Source organism: Anopheles funestus, chromosome 3RL, assembly GCF_943734845.2.
Source record: "Anopheles funestus chromosome 3RL, idAnoFuneDA-416_04, whole genome shotgun sequence".
NCBI lineage: Eukaryota > Metazoa > Arthropoda > Insecta > Diptera > Culicidae > Anopheles > Anopheles funestus.
Window position 1 is genome coordinate 18,293,622 of NC_064599.1, and position 25,129 is coordinate 18,318,750.

The window sequence follows — 25,129 nt, forward strand, 5'->3', positions numbered from 1 at the left end:
CGGGGCCAAAAATGCTTTCATTAGTTTATTTCTTTGCCTCCCCTTTTTTAGTTGCTACGGGCATGCATGCAGCCGGTAATGGTAGAGCAAAAGAAACAAAACCTCGGTACAAAACACCGATACACCCCGTACCCGTACTTGATCGTGTTTCCATCCATGCGGCATTTTTTCCCTTCTACTTTTACACTTTCCGCAGGTGTCCTGGTTCCGGCGGAAAGACTACCAGCTGCTGACGGTCGGCCTTTCGACGTACAGTAGCGACGATCGGTTCCTGGTCGAGCATACGCGCCATCTCGGCAACTGGGCGCTGCGGATAAAGAACGCCCGAAAGGAGGACGAAGGACTGTACGAGTGCCAAATTTCCACCCATCCACCCCAGTCGATATTCATCGAGCTTAGGATCGTCGGTAAGTTTTGCAGCTACTTGTCGCTGGGAGTCGTTGCTTTTTTAGTCTCTTCCACTTGCCACCAGTACTAGCTAGTGTTTTTGGACCTGGTTGAAATTTCTTAATCGATTTTGGTTGCGTACCTGTGTGCAAAGAAAATATAATTTATATGGAAATTTCTTATGAATTATTAGTCACCTGGGAAACACTGAACGTTTTTTGAATATATTTTTTTTGTTGCAAGTTCTCAGTTCTCTCAACTCAGAACACAGACGAAAACGAAAGTCTAGCTAGTTCTTATCGTTAGATTTTATTACGTTTCAAATTGATGTTTCATAACTATCGTTTTGATAATCGACTCCAACACGAAAGATGACCGATTTCTAACTGTCATTTTAATATTTTTGATACACGACACATTATGCGGGACAAAAAAAAAGAATTTCATTCGTCGTAACATTCAAATGTCTTTTTCATATTCTTTCTGTATTTTCCTTTTTTTTCCAACCCCCCCATTAACCCCTACAGAGGCGGTCGCAGAAATTATTGAATCACCCGAGTTGCATATAAACGAAGGATCGACACTCCGGCTGGAATGCAAACTGAAACGTGCCACCGAAAGTCCGCTTTACGTCTTTTGGTAAGTATGCTGTGTGCGTGTTTCGTTTTATTTGTGCTACTTTGTATGCGCCACTCTCCCGGACTTTTTGGTTGATCGGTTATGAAAGATTTATGACGACAAGCAAAAATATCGGTGCAAAAGTGCAGGATGAATGTGAAGAAGAGAAAAATAAACTTACAACAGTACCAACCCAGAATGCATTGAAACGATCAACCAGCTCGTCCTGGCGATGAGGGCGATGAAATGAAATAAATAAATATCCGTCAAGTGGCAGCAAAACCCTCCGCCGTCGTCGTTGTCGGTGCCGGAAGAAGAAGCGAAAAAAAAAACCCAACAACCATTTCAAAGATTCTGAACCGCGAACTTCGATCCACACAAAGAAAGTAGATGGGGAATTGGGATCGTGTCGTGGTACGATTTATGGTGAAATCGAGTCCCAATGGTTGTGTCCACCCCCTTTTTGATGTGGGCAGAGAAAAGATGAAACGGTTCCAATTTTCGTCCGGGTCTATGATTCCCGAGATGATCACCGTACTGGAACGGTGGCGAAGGTGTGCCCGGTATCGTTGGAAGCCGGGTTGTTTTCTTTTCATCTCCCCTGCCCCCCGGGGGTAGGGGACAGAAGCACCTTTCACTCCGGGACGCATTGGCGTGAAGGAATGCGTCGTAATCATAAAATTGAGAGCCTTCTTCGGAATTTTCCTCGCTCGGCGGAGTTGTTCCAAAGGGGCCTAAACTTTGTTGTGGTTGTATTTTGGTTGTCTGTTCCTCTCGGAGGCAAAACCATTTTCTGTGCGATGTTTGCTTTGCTATTGGGCAGGAGAATCACGTTGGTCAGAGTTATTGCAAGCGACATGGAATGCAAACAGCAATCCTGCAATCACGTGCCAACGGATTTTGATTCGAGCTGCTGGGTGGAAGAATTTGAATCCAGTCGAGAAGTTTGGGTTGGTGGCGCGGACCACATTCTTGGTAGATCAATAAATTTTCATTCGAGATAAATGAAAGTAGCTTTTTTGAAACATATTGCACATAAGGTTACGAAGCTTTTTTTGTGGGAAATATTTTTTTAGTTATGCTATCATTATTTATACTAAATACTTTATCATTTAACTGAAAAGAATGTTGTGTAACAGAAAATGTCACCGGTCTTGAATACCTATAGACATTGAAACGTAAGATAAAAACAGTAGAAAAAGAGAAGGATAAACAAAATAAGGAAAAGTAAAGAACCTCACAGATAGAAAGAGAAAACTAATAATAATTGCCTAAACCATTCAGTGGATTTCCAATACTTAACAATATCTTAACCATTTTTAAACTCCTGGTAGGATATTGAAAAATGGTGATTTATTCATCAATATCATACGGCTTTACAGTTCTTTTCTAATCTAAAGATATGCATCAATGTGGATAGTAACAGTGAAACTTTTTTCTTTTTTTATAATTTAATTGTTATTGGTCTTCACCTGCCTTAGACACTATTTAAGTAATATTCAATGACTCAAATAGCGTCAAATAGAATGGGCTTTTTCATCAAATTACTGGAGTAATCCTTTACGTACAGTCCGAGGGTTTTCATACTAGTGAGAAAGTTTCTCTGGTGAATGGTGACTTACATCTTGAAATAGTTTGTTACTTTGGTACCATCCGCGTTCTTTATCTGTGATGTACACATGTAAGCAACAGAAGCTCTATTATTAGCTAAAAAAAATTGAAAACGACAAGGAAATCTGAACAAAAACTACTAAACTACTAGTCTGATTATACGTTCATGACACAAATTTATTGTAATGAAAACATTTAACAAACAGAAAACAAACAGCTTGAAATAATGTCATGTACTTCTGAAAGAAGTTTATTCAATAGCACCTATAAAGATCCCATTTTCCCACAGATTTATTAGCGTAAAAAAACCTTTCTTGCTACAATAGTGTCACTACCATGTTAAAAACAAAAAAAATCCCAATTGCTTTCACCTGCTGTCCAAAAGGCACCGGTTTTATGAACCGGAATTTAACACATTTTATCGTTCCCTTTTGCGTTGCGGATTAAAGGTTCAGCCCTGATGGAGTAATTTTCACCACTTAAACGCCCCTTTTAAAGCTTTAAAAAAGTGTATCACCCCGAAATGGGTGGAGGACACAAAAAAACGAAGCAAGGAAGCAAGGAAGTTTACTACGCTTAGGCAATCTCGGCTTGACTCGCCCTTAAATCGACCGTTGCCTCTATATGGGCCAAGAGCAAGACGGTACATACCTGTGTGCGATATGTGCGCACGGTGTTTTGTCAGCACCAGCATGTGCTGGGACGATTTATGAGCGCGTATCAAATTTCAATCTCTTCCACTTCATTTATTATGCTGAGCGAAGCTAAACGAACCTACAAAAAAAAAGTTGCAAAATATAGGTGAAAAAATAAACAAATACCTCGAGCGTTGACAACGCCGACAAGTCCACGCCCCAGCACGATGGCGGCGACGACGACGACAACGACGTCAGAAGTTGGATACCAAGGGCGTGACGTTTTGTTTGCTTGTTGTTTGGGGAGGTTCGTTATTTTTTTCGTCCGCAGTCTTGTCACAATTCTATTTTGCCCTCTGATGGAGCCATTCTTCATTGCTTGCTTCTCATCGTTGCACAGGTATCACGAAGATCGGATGGTGAACTACGATCAGGAGGATGGCGTGTCCGTGTCGAACAATAAGCTCGCCTCCAGCATCCTGTCGGTGCGGAATGCGACGGCCCGGCACGGTGGCAACTACACCTGCGCTCCGGCCAACGCGCGCCAATCGAGTATTTACGTGCACGTGCTGAAAGGTAAGTTGTACTATTACTTTTTTTTGCTAGAAAACCTTTTTTAGCCCATGCCGGGCTAGTCGGTAGGGAAATATTTTCGGTCTAGTTCAATGTGTAACATAACTATAAGACATTTATTTTCTTGAAAGTGTTGAAAAGAAAGATAAACGTGATGTTCTAAAATATTATATATTATATCATTACAATTTAAACTAGCTTTTGTTGTTAGATCAGTAGTTATTATTTGAAAAAATAATGTTCAAACATGTACTTTAATGTTTAAAAATGCTTTAAAACTACTCGCATTTTTAGGCGAATTTCAAAATGGTTGTACGTAAATGAAAATACTAGGGTGTCTTATAGTTATGTTACAAGGAGCAATTTTAGAGCTGATGAAAAAAAATATATATAGTATGACAAAAACCACAATTTAGTCGAAAAACATCACATTTATCGATTTCATCAACTTTTCCAGTTATTCTCATGAAATAAATGTCTTATAGTTATGTAACGCACTGTATCAGAAGATTTTTGCATATGGCATCGATCTTTCTCTCCCCCGGGACGTCAGTGCAAGGGCCGCATTCGGTCAACCGCGGATGGAATGCAACTTAAGTAAAAAACAAGTCAAATGTTTTGCTACATTACCATAACGCTGCCTCCAACGGAGGTTCTGCAATTGCGAGTGAAGGCACAAGTGCTGACACAGAAAAAGACGTGCGAGTGAAAATAACCTTTCCAATGCTTTGGTCGATTAGGAAAATAGGAATTTATACCGAATGTTTCTTCTTCCCTTGCAATCTGGGGAAAGAGGAAAGGTAAAGAATTGGGAAAAAGGCAAATTTATAAATTCCATATTCAGGCTACGAACCAACGCCATATGGATGTAGCATAGAAACAGTGAGAGAAATACTGGGCAAAATATTCATTTTGGAATTGGAAAACAAATATTGGTCATTCATATAATTATTTGATAATATTTTTTATTGCAAAACATTATTTTCCACATTTTTTTGCAGTGGTTCAATGCTATATGTTTACTCCGAAAAGGAAAATATCTTGTACGCCTAAATGTATGCAAAATGCAACGTTGAAAAGCTCCTTTAACTTATGGAGGGCAGACACACTGGATTCATTTAGCTGAAGTTCAATAATTTAGATTATTTAATATAAAAGACAATGATTTTTTTCACGAAATGTCTGCCTTGTAGTCGCTAGAGAGTAAATGTTGATAAGCTGTTTTGAAAAGCTGGAATTGTATAGTAAAGTCAAACCTGTAATTGGGTTTGGGATTTCCTTTTCCTCTCAGGTGTGTTTCATCGAAATTTTTCCGTTTTAAGCCTTCCTTTTAGCTCAGTTCTACAATTAGTATAAATGATCTAAAATTCATTCTCTGTTGATTTTCCTCGAATACGGTCGAAGCATTATATCTTGATCCTTTCAAATCTTAAGCCATTCAATTTTAATTTAAATTAATTTTAAACATTTTTTTTAATTTTCTTAACGAACTAACACTTTTATAAGAAGCGATTTGGTATTTGTTGTAACGGTTTTTTGTGTAGTTCTTTTGACAGGAAAATAAGTTATCTATAAAAGAAGCTTTTTTCATCATTTGTGGCCCACATGAGTGCCATCTCGCATTTAATATGAATTTGACAACTGCCTGAATACTACGCAAAAAATGGCGGGGGATTTTAGGAATGGAAATAAATTTCGTTCGAAATGCTAAAGAAGTGTTTTGAGGAGTCTACTTTTGGCTAAAAACATACACTTGAAATGCACAAAAGGCTTTGTGCAAAAAAACGTTTTGAGGTCTTTGAAATTCTGTCATGTACGTGTCGTCTATCCTTCTCTTTCTACTTCAAAAACATCGAACAGCTGTAAATATCTCTTTTGTATCGACTAAACACACATTTTACAAACATTTTAGTCGAGGTCGTACCAAAAGATCGGAGTCTTCGGCTAGCAATTGAAGTTCGCAACGGAAGTTATTATTGTTAAGTTACCGTATTCACCATCTTTAGATTCCTGTGACTGTTCATCGTTCATAAACTAAAACATCCACTTCGGGTAACCCAGCATGAGACAATTGATGCCATTAAACAAAAATCACTGAAGGAACTAAAGACCATCCCAGTCGATGCTAAGTCGATTATAACAAGTACAGATAGTTCCCGAGATACATTATTACGGCGTTCCTAGTGGAATCTCGCTTATACTAAAAAACTCTAGAGTAAACTTCCTTCTTGGCTCTTAAAGTGATCTCCATGTCAGGTGACTTTTTGAAAGAAAACTTCCACCTTTATCAGGTACCGTGTATCTCGGGGACTACGTGAAACTGACAATTTGGGCTAAGAGCAGACATAATGCTCCATAAGATCCCTATCTTAACCTGGACTATAAATATTTGCATTAAAATACCTCAACATATTCTCTTTCCTTGCTTAGCCATTCCGCTAATAACTCGAATAGATGATAGATACGCCAAGAAAGGTAAATAATTCTGCAAATGATTGGAAATTCATTTCATTTAGTGAAATTCGTTTTAAATTCGTTTAAAATCATAATTGTGATTCAAACCACAATCCACAAACTTTCACCACTGTGCAATATCGTACGAACATATCGGCGCATAGGGCACAACGACGTTTGTGTGTTTGCAGCAAACTTCACGTTCCGTAGAAATAACCTCCCAGCACCTCGTCTTTTATCGTGCACACTGTTCCCCGTGTGCTTTGTGCATTTCTTCCAACACAACCGAACGTGAAAGAAATTGCCTTGGGACTACTGCAATGCATCATTATCGGACACTTTGTGAAATATGAGCAGTGCAATAACATATGTTCGTTTTGCGTCCCGTGTTTTGGGGAACGGGCAAGATTGATGACGTAAAAAGAGGGAGGGAACGGCACAGGGTAAGGAGCAAGATGAAAGGGCCCAAGGATCTTGGTGTCCGTAGTGCCGAGCAGTTGCATGGTGAAAGTCGGAAAAAATGGGCCTCCACCGAAAAAAATAGCTGACACACTGAACGAACTCACTTTAGTGTATTTGTAAGCCTATGTGTGCGAGTGTGTTAGAATGGAGTTTGTTTAAGGTTGTTTTATTCCCATGAAGCAATGTTTTGCCACACCAGCTTTAGAAAGCTCACCGAGCAAGCGGCACAGGGCAAAGAAAACAACCGAGCGACCCAAGAAAAATTCACGTTTACTCTTGCATTGCTACGTAAAGAGTAATGGTAAGGTGGAAATAAATATACAATTTTCCCGTTCACATGTGCTCTCGACGGTGGCACTGGGGTGGTTCTTTCCCTCCGCACGACACAGGAGTATAATGGATTGCATTAAATTGTGCCTGGCGGTGTGGGATGTGGGTTGTAGTGAGACTACACTATGTTTGGAGGTAACATACCAGCGCATGTCAAGGGCAAACGGGGATGAATGGGAAGGTGCTGGTACCAAGTCATGCGGGAGAAATTTAATTTCCTTCCACTTCCGTCACCCCAAAGGAGCAATACAAAAAAAACACCAAAATGGGGGGAGAAAAGGTGAAATGGGAAGGGGATCGAGCAAGTCGAAAAAAAAACACGGAATCTGGGAACGATATGTTTGGTTCGCGCAGTATGAAGCTTTCGGCGAACTGGTACGGAGACCGTTGTGTGAAACTTGGCAACCGAAACATTGTTTCTTGTTTGTGTTTGGGTGATTTTATATTTTACCCGATTTTTGGTGGCAGAAGGTTAAAGAAGCCCATCCGGTCCGATAAACGGTGAACATATCTCGTGTGGATAATTGAGCAATGGATGTGTTGTGGATATAATCGGTACATATTTGAATATATTTTAATTATTTCATTCTATGCTGGTGGGAAATCGATCGCACCGAAAAGCTTGAATCGAATATCATCTGGAAGAAGAAGAAGAAGAAGCGGAAAAAAGTAAAAATAATTATAGTTGCCCAAAAAAAAACAAAATTACAAGCATGACCTTACATAGGTCACTAAATGTGACTGGTTATTTGCATAAAATATTTATCATTTTAATAATAACGTAAAGTGATCTCCCATGTTTGGTATTCCCATTGGGGCATCGAATATTCCACGATCAGTTTACTCCACTTTGTTTGTCCACTTTTCATGAATATTTTCTCTCCTTCTTTCACTCTCCAGAGGTGAGTTTCCGTACACCAAATCTCCCTCTTTCCTGTGGAATTTATTTGATCAGTTACGCTTTTGATTTCTGGCGCTGGGAAAAGCGCAATCAGCAAAGGAAAAACTTTATTTATGAACTGTCCGTTTCGACACCGGGATCGGTTTTCGATCTAATGTCTAAGTGGCAAACTTGACACACTGCTACAAATAAGTGCGTTTTATTTGGTTTATTTCATTTTTTTTCATCGGAAATAGGATGGACAAGATGAGCTTCACATACACTGAGTAATAAAAACAGCAAAAAGCATTGGAAAGCAGAGAAAAAGCGTGTGATAAACACATCGCTCTTTTCGTTGGACTGGAAGGTCGATATGTGTTGGCGCCTGAAACGTAATTGAGTTCCTAATGGGAACTGTCCGTGCATTAAACTTTTGTTTCCTCCCCTTGCCGCTTGGTTTTCGAAAAACCTAGAATCCTAGGGAAATGGCATCGAAAAGGAAATGTACAAAACAACATAAAAAAAACACTTTAAACGAAACAAAAATGACACCCACACACACATACAAAATGTTGTTCGTGCGTGTGAAGCGAAAACGATAACTTTAATATTCACTTCCGCTGTAAATTGGGCGCCAAAAAATTGGAACGGGAGCCAAACGGGCCAAAAGTTTTTAATACAACTCTTGGCTGTTAGGCCATTGCGCTAACTTTTTTCCCTTCAATTCTCCCACACAGTGGTGTGTATGTGTGTGTGTGCGATTGGATACAAAAAGGCAAAAATGTACGAACGAAATTGTTGGCAAAGTTATTTTACACCGTCCATCCCGTTCCGGTAGTCTAGGATGTGCCCTTTTTCCGGCGCATTACTTCCTGGTGGGTTTTTGGTTCAGTCTTATTTTATGATTCGTTTGTTATTTCCTTTCACCCCGAGTACCCGAGTAGTCGAGATAGTCCTGCTATAGGTTTGAACGTGTTTGGTTGAATCATGGCAAACGGATGGGCTCCATTTTCAGTAACACAGCCCCATAGCCCCGCCATGCAGCTTTGGGGGGGTTGGAGGGGTGGGAATTGGAATTGGAAACTTCGTAAAAGGGTGGCTCCCGTGAGGATGCTGGTAAAAGTTCAACCTTCGTATACCATCGGCATTCAGCGTTGTGAGGGATTTTTTCGTACTTTCTTCATCAAACAGGCCCAGGAAATTGTTACACACAAATGCCGATGCTGCAACTCTTTCCTGTACGTGTGTGTGTGGCATGTGGATGGTAAAGGATGTGAGAAAATGAATTTCATTAATGCATTTATGGCGGTGCAATGATGCACAGCGCATTCAGGAGCGAAAGAGATCGATGGTTATGCCGTTTTTTTCTCTTTTCGCTAGTAGTTGTTGATAGTGGAAAGTAAACCCGGCAATGACCAAGAGGAACAAGAGGCATTAGAAAGAGTGCACCAGAAATTGATATAAATGTTTGATAGTTTTTGCTCCGTTAACGTTAACGAATCGTGTGCAGTATGTTGGTGTAAAACGAAAATTTTATTTCCAGATATATGTGAGTCGTATTTTTGGAGCTTTTAAACTGTAACGTTTTATTTAAACGTTAGGCTAGTGTAATAGGTTGGATGAAATTAAACATGGGTTGTGTTTAGTGCAATGCAAAAATTCATTACAAAATACAAGCAATCATTTCTCTCTCTCTCTCTCTCTCTCTTCTTGGCTTTAACGACATCTAAGCTCATGCCAGCCATTTCTGGCTTACTAGACTTATTTTTACTGCATAGCTGGATAGTCAGTCCTTGCTACGGGGAACGGTCCGGATGGGATTTGACCTACAATCTTGCCGTGTGGCACCGGCGCCGTTTATACACCGCCAGGCCACCCTTACATCATAACATGTTGTATCCTAATATGTTATTTTTAAGCTAAAACGTATATACTAAAAATACTCATTTTAATGGAGACGCCTGGTACTTTTTGATTAGTAAGGAAAAAAACTATTCAACAGCTATAACTAAGCTCAGTTTACGCCAAGTTTATTTAAAGTCAGTTTCATAAGCAATTGAAAGGTTTAATTGCACTTATATTTATAATTATACTTACCTCAAATCATAACATCTCTTTCTCTCTCTCTTCTTGACATAACTACCTCTAAAGCCATGACGGCTATTGCTAGCTTACTAGACTTATTTTATACGGGGGGACGGTCCGGATGGGATTTGACCCGCAGTCCTGTCGTGTGGATCGGCGCCATTTATCACATACACCACCGGCCCGCCCAACGTGTACAAGCAAAACGTATTGCAGATTAATCTCAGTTTTGTTAACTTAATGCTTAAATGAATCAAAAAAATTGTAGAGAAAATCGTAATTACAATGCAGAAATTCAAATCAAAATTATCAAATGGCCCTTAGCCATACTGCAAAATGTTGACCAATTCCAGAAATGTTGACCAAAATATTTCAAACAATTATTTTTAGTAATATTTTCTTCTTCCAACAAAAAATGTAATATTATAGATTGTGCTCACGTTTCTTTCCATCAACAAATTATGCGTAAATACTCTTTCCCTTGCACAACCATCCGAGAAAGGCAGAAGAACTTTATTCCCCATACTTGACACGTTCCTATTGACATTGTGCACCATGTGAGTAGGTAAAAGGGTGATTGTCACATGACCATGAACTATAGCAGATAAGATAGAGCGCAGCAACAAAAAAAGAGTAGCAAACACTTGCACACATCAAAGCAAAAACTATTTTCACACCACGTCGCATAAATTAAGCTCAAGGACCTTTACCATAGCCAATCATATCTCGACCGCTTTTCCATCACATAACGTAAACGTGCGCTCGGTCTGTGTTAAAGAATAAACCACAGCCTGTCCTGTCGTGTGGGTTTGGTAAATGCTACGATCTCCCCAAACGGGTGAGACTCGTGAGAAGACCCGTGAGTGATTTAACCTCATTTGAAGAGCAGCATGACAAAAAGAAAAAAGATGTCCTCATCCCGTGTGGTGAAGGGAAGGAAAATAGCATGAAAGAAGGACGAAAGCGATGAACAACCTGCGAAACGATTTTCCTTTCTTTCGCTCTATCATTCACTGCCAAATGATGTATGTCCCGGTTCGGTCCACCATGGTTCGTTGCACAGGTGTCATCTTCAGAGTGTGCACTTTATTTCCAAACCCATCAACCCATCCGGTACTGGTGTACCTGGCACGGTGGAAATGCATTAAGCATTCATTTGCCATTCGCATATTTTTATGCAGCGAGAGAAAATTAATCTCTTCCAGCCGAATGCGGTGAAGCACGTTGCCGGTTTTTTTAATGATTTTGCTTCTTCCACCAACAAAAACGGTTTTTGTTTTTTGTATTTTTAAGGTTCGATTATTTCGTTCGACGCTTGCCGTACCCGTGGGAAAATCGACGAGCCATTAAACGGCCATTGACTGGCGTCACATTCGTCCCGGTTTTTTTTCGTTTTGTTTATGCATTTATTAAAGGATTGCCTGAAAAGAGAGCAACTTGATTGTATTTTTTGCATCTTATTTACCAGTATTACATCATTTATATCATTTTGTGTTTAAGTAGTTGTTGGAAGCTTTTTTGTCAGAGCTTTAGCCAGACGAGACCATTTAGAAAAGCGTGTCTTCTTTGAATGGTTTTCACAATTAACGTTTTTGTTTTGCAGTTTTTATGACAAAATTCCATAAAGAGTTCATTGTAGATATTTGATAAGTAAAATTATTCAATGCTGAATCAAACAAATATATTTAATTAAAATTAAAGAATGCTTCGTACTTGTTAAGTTTGTTATGAGTTAGTTTATTTATTTTTAAATTCAAAACAATTTTTTCAACAATCTTCTTTGATCGTTAAGACTAGTCTTAGTACAATGAATAGAACAATTTTAAGGTACTGAAGATATCTAAAAAACCTATTCTATACGCCACATCCATTTGCGAGAGTGGTAAATATCTGCTTCTTTACGTAATTCGTCAACCTGCATTACGATTACATTCAGATCAACCAATCCCTTCAACACGATGATTGTGAAAGCATAAGTTCGACGAACGTAAGCATATTATGAAGCAAACAGTAGGGAAACGACTGTAAAGCACAACATCTGGAAGCAATGTAGAGGTTGCTTTTTGCAATACAAGACCTCAGATTGAATGAAGAGTTTTTTCCTACAGGAAAAAATAAAAAAATATCAAGAAAATGAACCGTATCCCGCCCAACTTTCTCCACCCACTGGCATGCTAGAGTTTCCGATTTCCATTCACTTTGCATTATCTTTTCACTTTTCCATAACCCGCAGTCGCTAGCTGTTTGTTGCTTCACCAATACTTCGTTTTTGCTGCCTTAAATGTAAGGACCAACGTGGCAACGGTTTGCCTGCTTTTTTTTGGACTCGCAGCGGCCTCAAAAGCAAGGCCAAACCAAAACCACAACTGAGACCCTGGCTGGCAGGAAAATGTAGAAGCGTGTGCAATAAATTTTCATTTGTTGAATTATGTAAAATTAAGACCGTACGAACTGCCACCAGGCAATGGGCTCATGGCAGAGGGGTGAGTTGGCCCCAGGATAAGGGCGTGTTTTTCCTACTCCGTTTCATTTGATGTTTATGATATTATAGTTAAGTTCAAGCTTCCCAATGCTGGATGCTAGGCACTCTGTACTGAACGAATGGAAGTAGCTTTTATTCCTTTTACTTGCTCCATTGACAAAAGGATAGTTTTTTCTCTGGCGTAGCTTTTTATACTACTTACAAGCAGCCCGTGCAGCGTTTGTCAGTTAAGTATTCGTTTCCCGGTTTTTGTTTGTTGATTATATATGATGCTGAATTTACTTTTGGTTGCGTTTCCATCAAGCCGCATTTAAAATGTGTTTACGATATGGCGGAATATTGCTTACCATTTAACACGCCTTTGTTTGTTACGACGTTGCTATAAAACGGGCATTTGAAAATATTTATGACAAATTCCATATGTTCTTTGTTTTCGTAGACGATTGTTCTAAATGATTTGCGATTCTTTTTCTTATGGTTGATAATTTAATGAAAACTGCGATATATTGGGATATTTCAACTTTGCAATTATAAAATATTTTTTACAACAATTTAATCCTTCATACAACCAACCTATTAGGAGGAAATTTGTAGTCATATTGCCTATCTTCAGGCGTACATATCACACTCACCACCAGGCCGCCACCAGGTTACTGTAGTTGATATGTTTCAGTTTAAATTATATTTGAATATTATTTATTTTTGACATTAATTACTCGTATCGAATTACATATATACCTTTTAGCTATGGTAAAACATAGACAAAATCACTCACGAAAACATGCATCATAAAAATAAATTTAATTATAATCACTATACCAATTAGTAATAAGTTTGAATAGCCACCACACATTTTTGCAACCGACATCCCGGCCACAAGTTTTATCAACGGAAACAAAACATCATAACGCTGGTGCCATAAATTGTGCGCTCGTGAGGAAAATCGTGTCCAGCTCGATGCTTTTTTGCCTTGTAAATGGTCCCAGAAGGTTGATACGGTTGTGCTAAACCTTTGGCCATGTAATTGTGTAACCCATTCTGTGTAACGGCGAGTAAAAAGTCACGTCGATGAAACGTGAACGAATCGAGCGGTCACTAGGGGTCCCGTTGGGACACAGTCCACCGTCCGGTTGGTTCGCTCGGTGCAATGAATGTAACCACGTGCACGTCTTTCAACCGCGGAAGAGACGCGTTATAAAGACTAACCCGCACACACACACCAGCGCTTTGGAATTATCTCTCGCAATGTCTTGACTATCCAAAAATTTTGTGGACGTGCTCCGGCAAACTATTGTGTAACATTCTCGACAGACACCACTACCGGTGCTCGGAGTAGATGGAGCATTACAGGGGAAAAAACGGATGCGGGTGCTTCCGCTACAGGGAAGCCGGTACAATCTCATAATTTACCAAAAGTTTAACGTCTTTGAGTTCTTCCTTTTTTTTCTCTGTGTCAATGTGAGACAGCGAGTGAGAAAAAGTTTCCACTTTTACGATTTAATTTGTGCTGACGCTGGTTCAGTTTGCCGTGTGACTTTCGCGTACGATCCGTTTTGTAAAGTAGATTACCCAGTTCATTCGGTGGATGTTTCTACATGGTGGACTGCTGTAGCTATGAGCGGATGTGTGTCGGTGGCCATGTGTATATAGGAACAAACATGACTCTGTCTGTATGCGCATAGTTTGCTATAATTGATTTACTTTCCCTTCCGGAGGATTCCGATGCTGGTAAAAGTTTATTTAATTACTTTTAAAACCATATCCACCGATAGAAGGCACTTACATCGCTATGGGGAAAGTAAAATATAGAGCAGAGAAGAAAAAAATCAAAAACAAAAACAAACAAAACAAACCTTCAAATGTGTATAAAACATTCACAAGAACATGCTTGTTTTTTTTTTTTGGGCTGTATACGATTCTTTTCCACCTTTTGTTTACCATGTCGCTTAGAGCGTACATGGTGCAAGATTGAGCTTCATAAAAATCCTTTACAGGCCTGCAGGACATTCGACCTGGGTCTGTATAGAAACGAAACTTCACCACAACACGCATAGTTTTTTTTCGCACATTTACACTTCATGTAAAATGAATCAACCACGCGTGGATAGCATAGCAAAAATAGAAATGTTTGCAAAATATTTCCACATGCTGATGGATTGGGAACGAACGCAAAAGTATTCGGAGATCGGTTTTTGGGAGAAAGAAAAAAAAACTTTCCCTTCACGATTACGTTTTATTTCGGTTTGGGGCGGAAAAAAGCTGGTGAACTGTAAATTTTATCTGCTAGCAAAGTTTCTCCTCTCTACCATCATATGATGGAGGAAAAAAAGCAGTTTTTTTCTTTTCAAAGTTTCCGTTTTTTCCAGAACATTGAAGATGTAACGTTTTTATTCTTACTTTTTAAGCATTCATCTATGCCCTATTTGAAGTGAAAATTTTTCATGTGAGTGATTGCGTTTTGCTACTAAGTGAACCTTCTAAAAAAGCAAACCAATAATACAGAAAAAAATGAATTTGTAACACATATACATAACATCTTCAATATGTCAGCATTTTTGTCAGCCATGATCAGATATAAAGTTTGGTTTTGCCATGCATTTTGCAAAACATTTTACTCTCGTTTGCAAGTGATAAACTATTTATGGTTTCTTTTCAAATTTGAACTTGAATGTGTTCACATAGAAAAAGAATGTTTAACACTTTCTTGATTTTTTTTTCAAAATAAAATTTCCCGATTGACACACTTTTCCTATTGAAACAGCTTTACACCATGTGTTTGAGTAGAGAATTTTTAGTACAGAATCTCAATGCTACAAATACATCTTTTCATACTTCAATTTAATTTGAACACAATTAATAAATAGAAAGAACTAGAAATAGTTTTACAGTTTTTAAAGCTGTAATATTTATCTAAATTGCATACTTTGAGGTTAATTTCTTAAAACGCCTGAGATTATGCAATTCCGACAATTATTCTGTATTTTATTGAACTTCAATCCCATTACACTTCTACGCACTAACATTCTTTTGGTTTTTACTCCTTCCTTTTTTGTTTTTTTTTCTGTGTACAAACTTGAACAATAAAAGAGATCGTTTACATGTGAAGAAAGTTTGCCATTGCGTATACTTTTACCCTATCTTACCTTGCATGAAAGTATAATCGTAAGCACCCCTTTTGGTTGCGAAAGTTCTCCACAGCTTGAAGCACCGCATCATCTCCCAGGAAGCCCCACGATTGTAAACGTGTTAAAGGTTTAAATTTCCCACATTTTACCGGCTTTGTGTGGGTGTACATGGGAAGTTTAACCTTTTATGCAAATGTGTGTGTACCTTTGCTTACCAACTAGTATTGGCACACATGGCTTTGGTTGGGGAGTATCTGGCCTTCTTATCGCATGTTTTCCTTCCCCTTTATTATTCTGGTCAAGTTATGCTCATGCTGCGTGAGTGTTGAACGGCTTGCGGAAACCCACATCAAAGCGCTTTTTTTTTACCTTACCATCGCGATGGGAGAAATTTCTAAAAGAAAAGAAAGAAAAATGTAAGTGAAGAAATTACACCGGCATGGAAAATCCCATTCTCTCTAAGGAAGAATATTTCTTACACCACGTTCACCATCGATTCCCTTTTGTGTGCTTCAAATAAACATTGCTTATGAACACCCGAAGTTTCGATACGAGCAGAACCACACCTTTAGCACACGTGAGTCACCTTTTGCGAAAAACAAGTCCCAATGCCAAAGTTTTGTCACCATACGTAGCACCGGGCGTTGACATGTTTACTACACGCACCTTCGGGGAACTTACACCTTAAAATTCAATCAATTTTCTTGGCCTCATTCCCCTGCCAACGTTTCACCTTTGACACTTTATCCGTCTCGGGGGGAACGTTGGGCAAGCGTTGATTGTTTGAATCATATCTTTACACACGATTGACTTGACTTTTTTGGGGTACGAGGGCAAAGGAAAAAAAAATGCTGTTATGGTCAAGAATGTGGCCTTCTTGTGGTACGTACCAGTATCAACTAAGGTGAAATATCTAACGTAACCAAAAGAATACGAAACAAAAGCAATGAAATCAATCTTCATCAAAGTCGTTTAGCAGTCGGATACATTTTCACGCCCTTTGACCAGTGGACATGTCCTGCCGGGTACGTTCATGTGCTGTTTCATACGCCTTTTGTTTAGCAAACACTTTTTCGCCAACAAGCACAAGCAAAAGGATAACTAGCGCGTTGATTTAAAATTGATGAATGTTTTGAACTTTTTCACATCTTGCCCAATATTTTCGATCCGCTGCTATTGACAGGTGAACAGAATGCGTCGTGACCTGAACAATTTAACGTCCTTGTGACGGGGCGGACTTACGGTTAACGGCTTGACTTTTCTGATGATGGATGATGGAAAAGGGTTCATGGTTTGTTGAACTTGTCTAACAAGGTATATACGGCAAACGTGGCAAGACTATTCTATTGCTGACTAGACAAATCGATTGCGATACATAATACTTTTATAGATATTTCGGCTTGGCAGTCAGGATTATCTGTATTGTGTGTTAAATGTGTAACAAAAAGAATCCTACAAATCTGAACTGAAACAAAAACGGGTAGAATTAAACAAAAAATAATTCCAAATGCTTAAATAACGGAGTTAACCGAGTATGCTCGGGATAAGTCAAAATACAAAGAGGAAATGTTTAATGAAAATTATACATTTTAGCCTTTATACCATAAAGATAAATGCCGAAATAGTTAAATATAAATTAATAAATACTTAAATATCGAATATACTTAGCGAAGAAGAAACCCGTTTTTTTTTGCAATAAATTTGCAATTTATTTAGTTAAGAAACCATCACTTAACAAAATTCAGAATTTAAAAGAAAGCAAAGTAAATTAATTGAGACAAAATTACTATGAAAAGAAATATATTAACGGCTAGTCACATCGCAATCAAATCATGTGCTGGACTATAGCCAAAAATGCTAACATTTTGTAGAGTTCTCATTGAGCTAATTCATCTCTTGATTGCATATAGTCTTTGGACCTCGGTTCGATGTATGTGATATACGGCACCGGTTCCACACGACACGATCGTGTATTAAATCCCATCCGGGCCGTCCCCGAATGGCAGGCGTGATCTTTAAAGGTGCTAAGCCGACAAGAGAGACACATAGAGATAGAAAGAGAGATAACGAGAGAGAGAAAAAGAGAGAGAGACTCTGTGGACGAAAATGGTGAATTGTTATGTCTTTTGACAACTAAATAATTCAAAATTTATGGAGGTCTTAAAGTATCTTCTTATAAGGAAAGTATTTTCCCCTCAAGATTTATTTCCTACAGATGTTTGAAATATTACTTTTGGCTTCCAAAATTGGAGAACTCTATCCGACGAAATGTGTTTTACTGAACATCTCAACTAACCCTTCAAAGTGATTAATTCTAAATAGCTACAATGCAAACTAACAATGCTTATGATAATGGTTTTCTTTAAACAGAAATGATTATGTTTCGTAAATATCAACAAAACTTTAATAGAATGTATAAAACAAAATTCTTTCATCATCAAACTTTATGTAACAAAATTACCACACCATAGAAAACCCCTTTTAAAAGCTGTCGAACGTACCGATGATCAGATGCCACAAACATAATCGAAACACATGCATCCTGTTCGTGTTAACTGCAATCGACTGTCATCGTTCAATTAGAATGCTTCACTCAAAACCGAAGCACCATTTGGCACCAGATGGAAAGATGAAATGCAACATTCAATATACGTAAATTAAACGGAACGGTATAAACCCTACCTGTGATCGTTTCAACTCATGCTCCAAAACTCTTTTTATACCACACTCAAATTCGTCTACTTTGAACGATTTTTTTCCCGCCTCTCCATTCTACTATATTTTGTGGTTCTCATCAAGCAAGTGGTTGCAATCGTATTGTTCCCACCGCGGGGGATACCTCCAGAGTGCAGCAAATGAACGCCATTTCCATGACAATAAATCACAACCGGAAATGGCCGTCTGTCACTGTCTGGTCTGGTAACTATATTGTCAAATTTTTTGACAATTTCTACAAACCATCATCATCATCATCATCATCATCATCGCAATCGTAGTGTGCTGTGGTGAAGGGCATTTCGTTTCGTATGACTTTTGTGCCCGAGTTGAGCATGCTCCATCAAACGTCAGGAATGGTTTTGTGTGTGTGTGTGTGTGTGTGTGTGTGTGTGTTTGCATTTCATATGTGATTGCGGTACGAGGCTAACTATTTCAAGGACTGACCGGTGAACACACTTGACATGTTACTACTCCTACTACTTCTCTACAACCCTAATCCTTCTGCATTGTTACCCAACGGGACAGTTTATATTGCAAATATTTTTTTTTCCTATATACTAATCGCTTTTCTTTCTGTTCGTTTGTGTTTTGCAGGTGAAAAGCCAGCCGCAATGCATGAGAACCCGACGGCAACGTCCGGTGCCGGTGCGACACTGTCACTGACCACCGCATATCGGTGCGGTTGGTTACGGCCGCCGGCAGTGGGCAGCACGTGCTATCTGACGCTGGTTAGTTTGCTTCCTGCCACGATCAGTCTCATCACACTGCTGACATGCTGGTCGGTACCGTTCGGAAGGGTGCCACCCAGTGCCACCATCCCGACGCCATCCCGACCGATGGGACACAAGCGACGGCACGAGCCTTACCACGTCGGGATGCGTTCCGGCCGCACACAGCACTGTATACTAAGCGTTCTTCTACACTCCGTTAAGACTATCTTCAGCAAAAGTATTAAACTGTTCGATGTAGTTTAAAAAGGGGGAATCAGTGGTGCCCTCCCGAGTGTTTCGTTCGGGTACTACCGTGTGGGATTTAGGGGGCGGAAAATGGAAGGTGAAGTACCCCTCTGAAGCCCCCCGAGCTGACATACGTATAAATATTTTGTACAGGTTTTCTAGCATTTAAAATGTTTAGGGTTAATCTTTACGGGCAATTAAGGGATTTCCGGTGCGGTTTTTGGTTTGTATGGCCGAGCTGCAGACAACAACAGAAAGTACAACACGACTGGACAGCACACAAACGGTGCTGATAGTGCGGCACAGGAAGGTAAACGAGAGCTAGACGAGATTCTGTGGAAAAGGGGAATTGTACATTAAGGGTCAATGTAAATCGGAGGCAAATGCATGTTTGCTAAGGCAAATAAGACAAACCGTACCAAAACCGTACACCCGGGGTGCATCTAACATCATGCAATGTGGTAAGCATGTTGCAAAGTTTCCAGCGTTAACCAAATGCAGCTGAGCTTAAATTGTTATCCACTGTTGTAGAGTACGACTTTTGTTGATCTAACCAAAATGAAGACATCTTTTATTTTGTGTGGCCGTGTGGTTGTATTCTCAATTTGGTACATCTGCAACAGCTCCAAAACCAGTATGTGGTTAGGCATACAAGAAACTTTTTTTGCTCATTTCTACCAACGATCGTTTCTATCGGCGATTGTTATCTTCATAAAATCAATCATTTCAAATCGATCGATTTGTAAGACAAATATACATTTCTGCTATTCTGCCAACCCTCCCCGAATCAATCACTGCATTGAGATTGTTTCACCCTAATCTATCTGCAATAGTTGTCGAACTTTGGCCACAAATTTTCCCAGCTGAGTAAATTTTCTCCGAACCAGAACCATTCCACCAGTTACAGCAGGCACACAGGTTGAACCCTCTCGAGTAAGAGCGTTCTACGGTAATGGCAGATTCAAGTCGAACGACGAAAAACTTCATCATCAACGTTTCAAACCGTACCCGACAATAGCAAATGGATAAAAGTATTTACGATGAAATATTGATTAAACAAACGGAAATTCTTTCGATTCAATGTCTGGACGAAGTAAATCTACCCTTCCCGATCTTCTCATTGGTTTGTCTGAGGGTTTTTCCCCCTCCCCCCTATTTCTATCGGACAGATGGAAAAGATTTCATTTTACATTTTCCTTCAGTTTACCGCATACAAACCAGTATTGCTGTAATCCGTCTTCCTTTTGCTAGTTGAACCGATCGGGCACACAACTTTCCTGTAGGAAAAACTTGTGGATTTGCGTTTTATGCTGCTTTCGATTTACGCTGCTGCTACACTGTTACGAGACCTCAAGCTCAAGGAAGTAGCATTGATCCGTATCATTATCGGGAGCAAAAGTACGCGAACTATAGCATACTTTTTTTCTGCGAGATTTTTTGCCGATACTATCATAAATACAGTGGTTGTCATATGATCATGTTAACTGGATTATTTTATGTTCAAAATATTTTTAAAAAAATCGAGCAATAAGTCATGGTTTTAAAATTTGAACAAAGTCTGTGGCGTTTTTCTTTTTTAAAGTTATCTTTTACTGAACTTATCTGAATTAAATAATTTTATATCCGCAAAACAATTCGAATAGTAAAGCTTAACTTGTACGGCATATGGCATAATTTCAGGCGTTATGTGTATTGAAGTTGCTTATATGTATAAATTTGATTAGAAATATAATTTCTTATCAACTTTCATTGTGTTTCTTTTTTATCCACTTGGTGAGAAGATAAGAAAAATAACAGTCATATTTTTTTAAATTTAATTATATACCAATAATTTACAATCTTCCTATTCTAGTTGTCATTTAGATAAGAAATAATCCACTATATTTATTGCCCCTAGATACGTTCATGATCCAATAGATTAAAGTGGTCAAATAATATATGAAACACTGTAATCAAACTTAGATTAAAATGGAATCGAAAAACAGGCTTCTACACTTCACCAAAGGAAAGCAATATAAAAGTTTAGCGTACTCGGGAAACTTCCTTCTTCTTCTTTTTTTTTGCTTCCCATCACTTCAGAGCAAGATTTCTCAAGGATTAGTAGCGCTTACTACCTTCTCTGTGAACGATAGACGATAAATCGCGCAATGTTCGTGAATCGTGCCAATTCGTACTGCCACCGCCCGTTGTCTCTCGTTTCTTGCAGAGCAAAAATAATGAGCCCAACCGTTGCTCGGCGGGGCGTTCGCCACTAATCATGAATAAAATACATTTATCTGTTCCATTGAAAGGAGTTCCGTGAATGGATCAAGTGCCCGGTTGGAAAAGTTTCCATTTGCCCCGGGGGGGTACGATAGCGATCCGGCGATGCTACTTTCTTATAATGCACCAGCGCTGTGTGCATTCATTGTGCTGCGGTACCGCTGAATCATTGATGGTATTTGCATAAACGATTAAAAATGCAAATTATAGTTATTTTATCTCGAACTATCTCGCACGGTGCCGATTCGCGGTCGGGCTGGCAGGTGGATCGCGCATGAATGAAGTTTGCAATCGGAAAACCACCGCACCTGGCCGGCCAATCGGGATCAGCACGGTTACGGGTCGGTGCATTCCAATTGCAAACCATATTCGAGCACTTTATCTTTAGTACCATACGCCTATCACCTGCATCCTGAGCACTAGGTATTATAATGCTAGGGGTTGAACGGGGAAAACTTTCTAATCCACTCCAGTACTGGGAATATTCCCGATGTCATGATGGTGCGTTTGGTTGACCGAAGGGTCGGCAGCAAGGATAATTGCATACATGGAATGAAGCACGTTTTTTACACCTTCTTTAAGCGGGAGTTACTTGTAGAGAGACAACCAAAAAGTGTTGTTAGACAAACTGGTATTTAAATCTGAGTAAAACAAATGAAGTTTTTTTATATTTTGATTTTTTTCTCCTCTTAAACACTTCAAATGTTGTTAATTGATTTTGTATAGTTTTAGTTAGATAATTGATTTGTTTTTATATAAATTCTACAGTAAAAAATAGAAAAAAAACATGAAAATTGCCTACAATCAGGCGTCAATAGTCATTTTCGAGCAATAAATCTAAATGTCAAAACGCCTGAAATTATGCTATTTGCCATTTGTGATAGAAACAATTTCTTTTTAGTCTTTTTTCATTCTTATCATGTACATATATATTTTGCACAACAAATATAAAATTCCATACCAACAGCGAGGTCTGTTCAAGAAACAAAACCAACTATATGTTCGATTAGCTGGAGGAAAAACATCTCCATCGTCTCACATGTGGTAACGAAAGGGTAGACAACAAAAAAGAACTTCACACATTTCCCTCGATAGATATCCACAAGATTGGATATCGATCACGAGCGTGGAACGGCTGTAATGGAAATATGAATAGAGTACAGCTCTAGCCCGTTGCATGCCCGAGACCGAGGCCGAATTCCATTCTTTACCATCGTACGAAACATTTTCCACCCGATCGGATCGAATATCTATTCCCAGTGATCGATTCACCATTTAGTTTCCATTTCTTTTGTTTTCATGTACCATCGGTTCGGAAACGATGGATGCTACCCTCCACTTGTGGATGGCGAGCGCTCGAGTCTCACACGTACAAGAGGTAAGGCAATTTCCAGCAGAAGAATGAAAAATTTAGCTGCAAGTGTAAAACAACAAGACTTACGCTAGCCGTGTGGTTTGCACGATTCTAACCGATGATGCCAAGCTAGTGAAACAAATCGAATGACAATCCTATTTTCTTTTGGAATTCGAGAGAGAAAAAAAACTACACGTTTGTGTAACGATGCAAAAGCATACATAACCTTACCTTTGGACAGGTGCAGTATAAAGGATAACAGGAAGAGCAGAAAACTCATCCACAAACCGGGTGACAATGGGAAAACTTTACCTTTTCGCCCCTGCTTCTGCATGTTCGGAACTCAACAAGCCCGCTTCAAATGGCGCTACGAGCGAACGTAGGGAAATAAAACAAAACTATTTCAATCAACAACAATCAGCTGCACTACTGATGATACGAGGGTATTCATGGTCACCTTTGTTTTTGTCTAACCACCAGCCCCAGCCGGGTGGCCATCAACTGTCCCTCGTTCGGGATTGGAATGCAAAGTTGAAACGATTTTGTGTGGCCGGCTGTTTGTTTCCGGTATGTGATAGACAAACAGATCAGCGTGTGGTATGGTTCTTGATTTTGTCGGTTACCCAAGCCAAAGTTAAGCTGCCCCAAACCCAAAAACCTCAAAGCTCGACATCAACAACCAGCAGATGAAGGACACCAGTGTACGTTGTTTTGGTTCAAGTGTTTTACTGGCTCTTAGCAACAACAACAACAACAAAAATTGCTCTCCCCCCAAATTGCACAACGTCCATTTTCACAGCAAAGCGAAAGATGCCCCCAAAAAGGAGAAAAAATCAAAAAAAAAAATCCACGAAAAAAGATTTGAAAAAAAAACAACACATGATAACAGTAACTAGTGTGGGGTTTGTTTTTATCAAACCCTGACAGCAGGATTTCTTTCTGGCTACAAAAAAACGGAGAAAATAATAAAACTAAACTGTATCCAAGCGTGTATATGTTCTGTGTGAGAATACACGAAGTGGTGAAATGAAATGGCCGCCACACCATAAAAGTCCGGCAGCTATTGAAGCAAAAAAGAAGAAAAAAACACACACACAAAACAAAACAAAAAAACACCCAACAAGAAAAACCTGACTGAAAAGCGTGATACAGCCGTGCGAATGGGACATTTTGTACGGCAAGTGTTGGTCGTTAGATTTAATTGTGCAAACCAGAGTAATGGATCGTTTGCTAGTGGGCCAGCAGTGGCTGATTAACGGGTGCCGGGTAGCCTCCGTAGCTTAAGCCGGCACACTAGAACAATAATAATAGTAACGCAAAAAAAAATACAAACAAACAAACAAACAAAAATCATGCACGCGATAGAGCAAAAGTAAACGAAGAAATGAAGAAAACTTAAATCTAAACACATGTTTAAAAGAAATGAGAAGAAAACTAGTTTTAAACTACGAAAATAGGAAACAATAAAACAAACAAACCAAACACTCACACACATGCAGAAAACAAAACAATCTTAAAACCGTTTGGCACACAACAACAAACAAACAAACAAGAAAAACCAAAATTAAAACGTATTAAAATACAAAAAAATGAAAAGAAAATAGAAGTGAAAAAAAACAAACACACGCACGCACAAATGAAACCATTAAAACAAAAGGACAAGAAATCAACAGTGAGTGAAAATTGTAAAATAAAACATAAAGGAATAATTAAAGTGCTAGCCCCGTCTCTCATTCGGGTACGAATCGGGGACCCCCCGGGGAGGGAAGTGAATCAAAATAAATAAGTTAAACGAAACAAAACCAAAACATGCGAAAGCGATAATCCAATTGCGCGAATGAACGAGTGCGAACACATAATGGCCGCACACAGTACGCTGGCACTGGATGCGATGAATCGCTGGGCTGGATGCTTTGTGTTAGTGAAATGGTTGGTAAAGACCGGTATCGAACCGGCGGCCAAAAGACAAAAGCTGAAAACAAAAAAACAAAACACACACACACTCGAAAAAGAACCGGCGGAAACAATTATCGCAACGATTAAAAATAACTGTTAAAAAGGCTAATTATTTCCATTGAATTACACCCGGGTTCCGGGGGTTCTGACCGCATGCGGGTTGGTAACCATCCCCTTTGATTGTGTACGATGCGTTTAATGGAGCGATGTAAAAGGTAAGAATACGGAAAGGAACTGCGAA

At 39.1% G+C, this 25,129-nt stretch overlaps 1 protein-coding gene across 14 annotated transcripts in view; it reads left to right on the forward strand.

The window, feature by feature from the left end:
* LOC125768603 (uncharacterized) overlaps positions 1–22,229 on the forward strand; it is a 42,455-nt gene extending 20,226 nt beyond the window's left edge. For all 14 annotated transcript variants that reach the window (XM_049436525.1, XM_049436518.1, XM_049436521.1 and 11 more), the window contains 5 exons: positions 197–407; positions 915–1,026; positions 3,652–3,827; positions 6,255–6,299; positions 18,955–22,229. In XM_049436525.1, the coding sequence (XP_049292482.1) occupies positions 197–407; positions 915–1,026; positions 3,652–3,827; positions 6,255–6,299; positions 18,955–19,334 (924 nt within the window). In that variant the 3' untranslated portion in view covers positions 19,335–22,229. The remainder of the gene's footprint in view (positions 1–196; positions 408–914; positions 1,027–3,651; positions 3,828–6,254; positions 6,300–18,954) is intronic.
* The last annotated feature ends 2,900 nt before the right edge of the window (positions 22,230–25,129 follow it).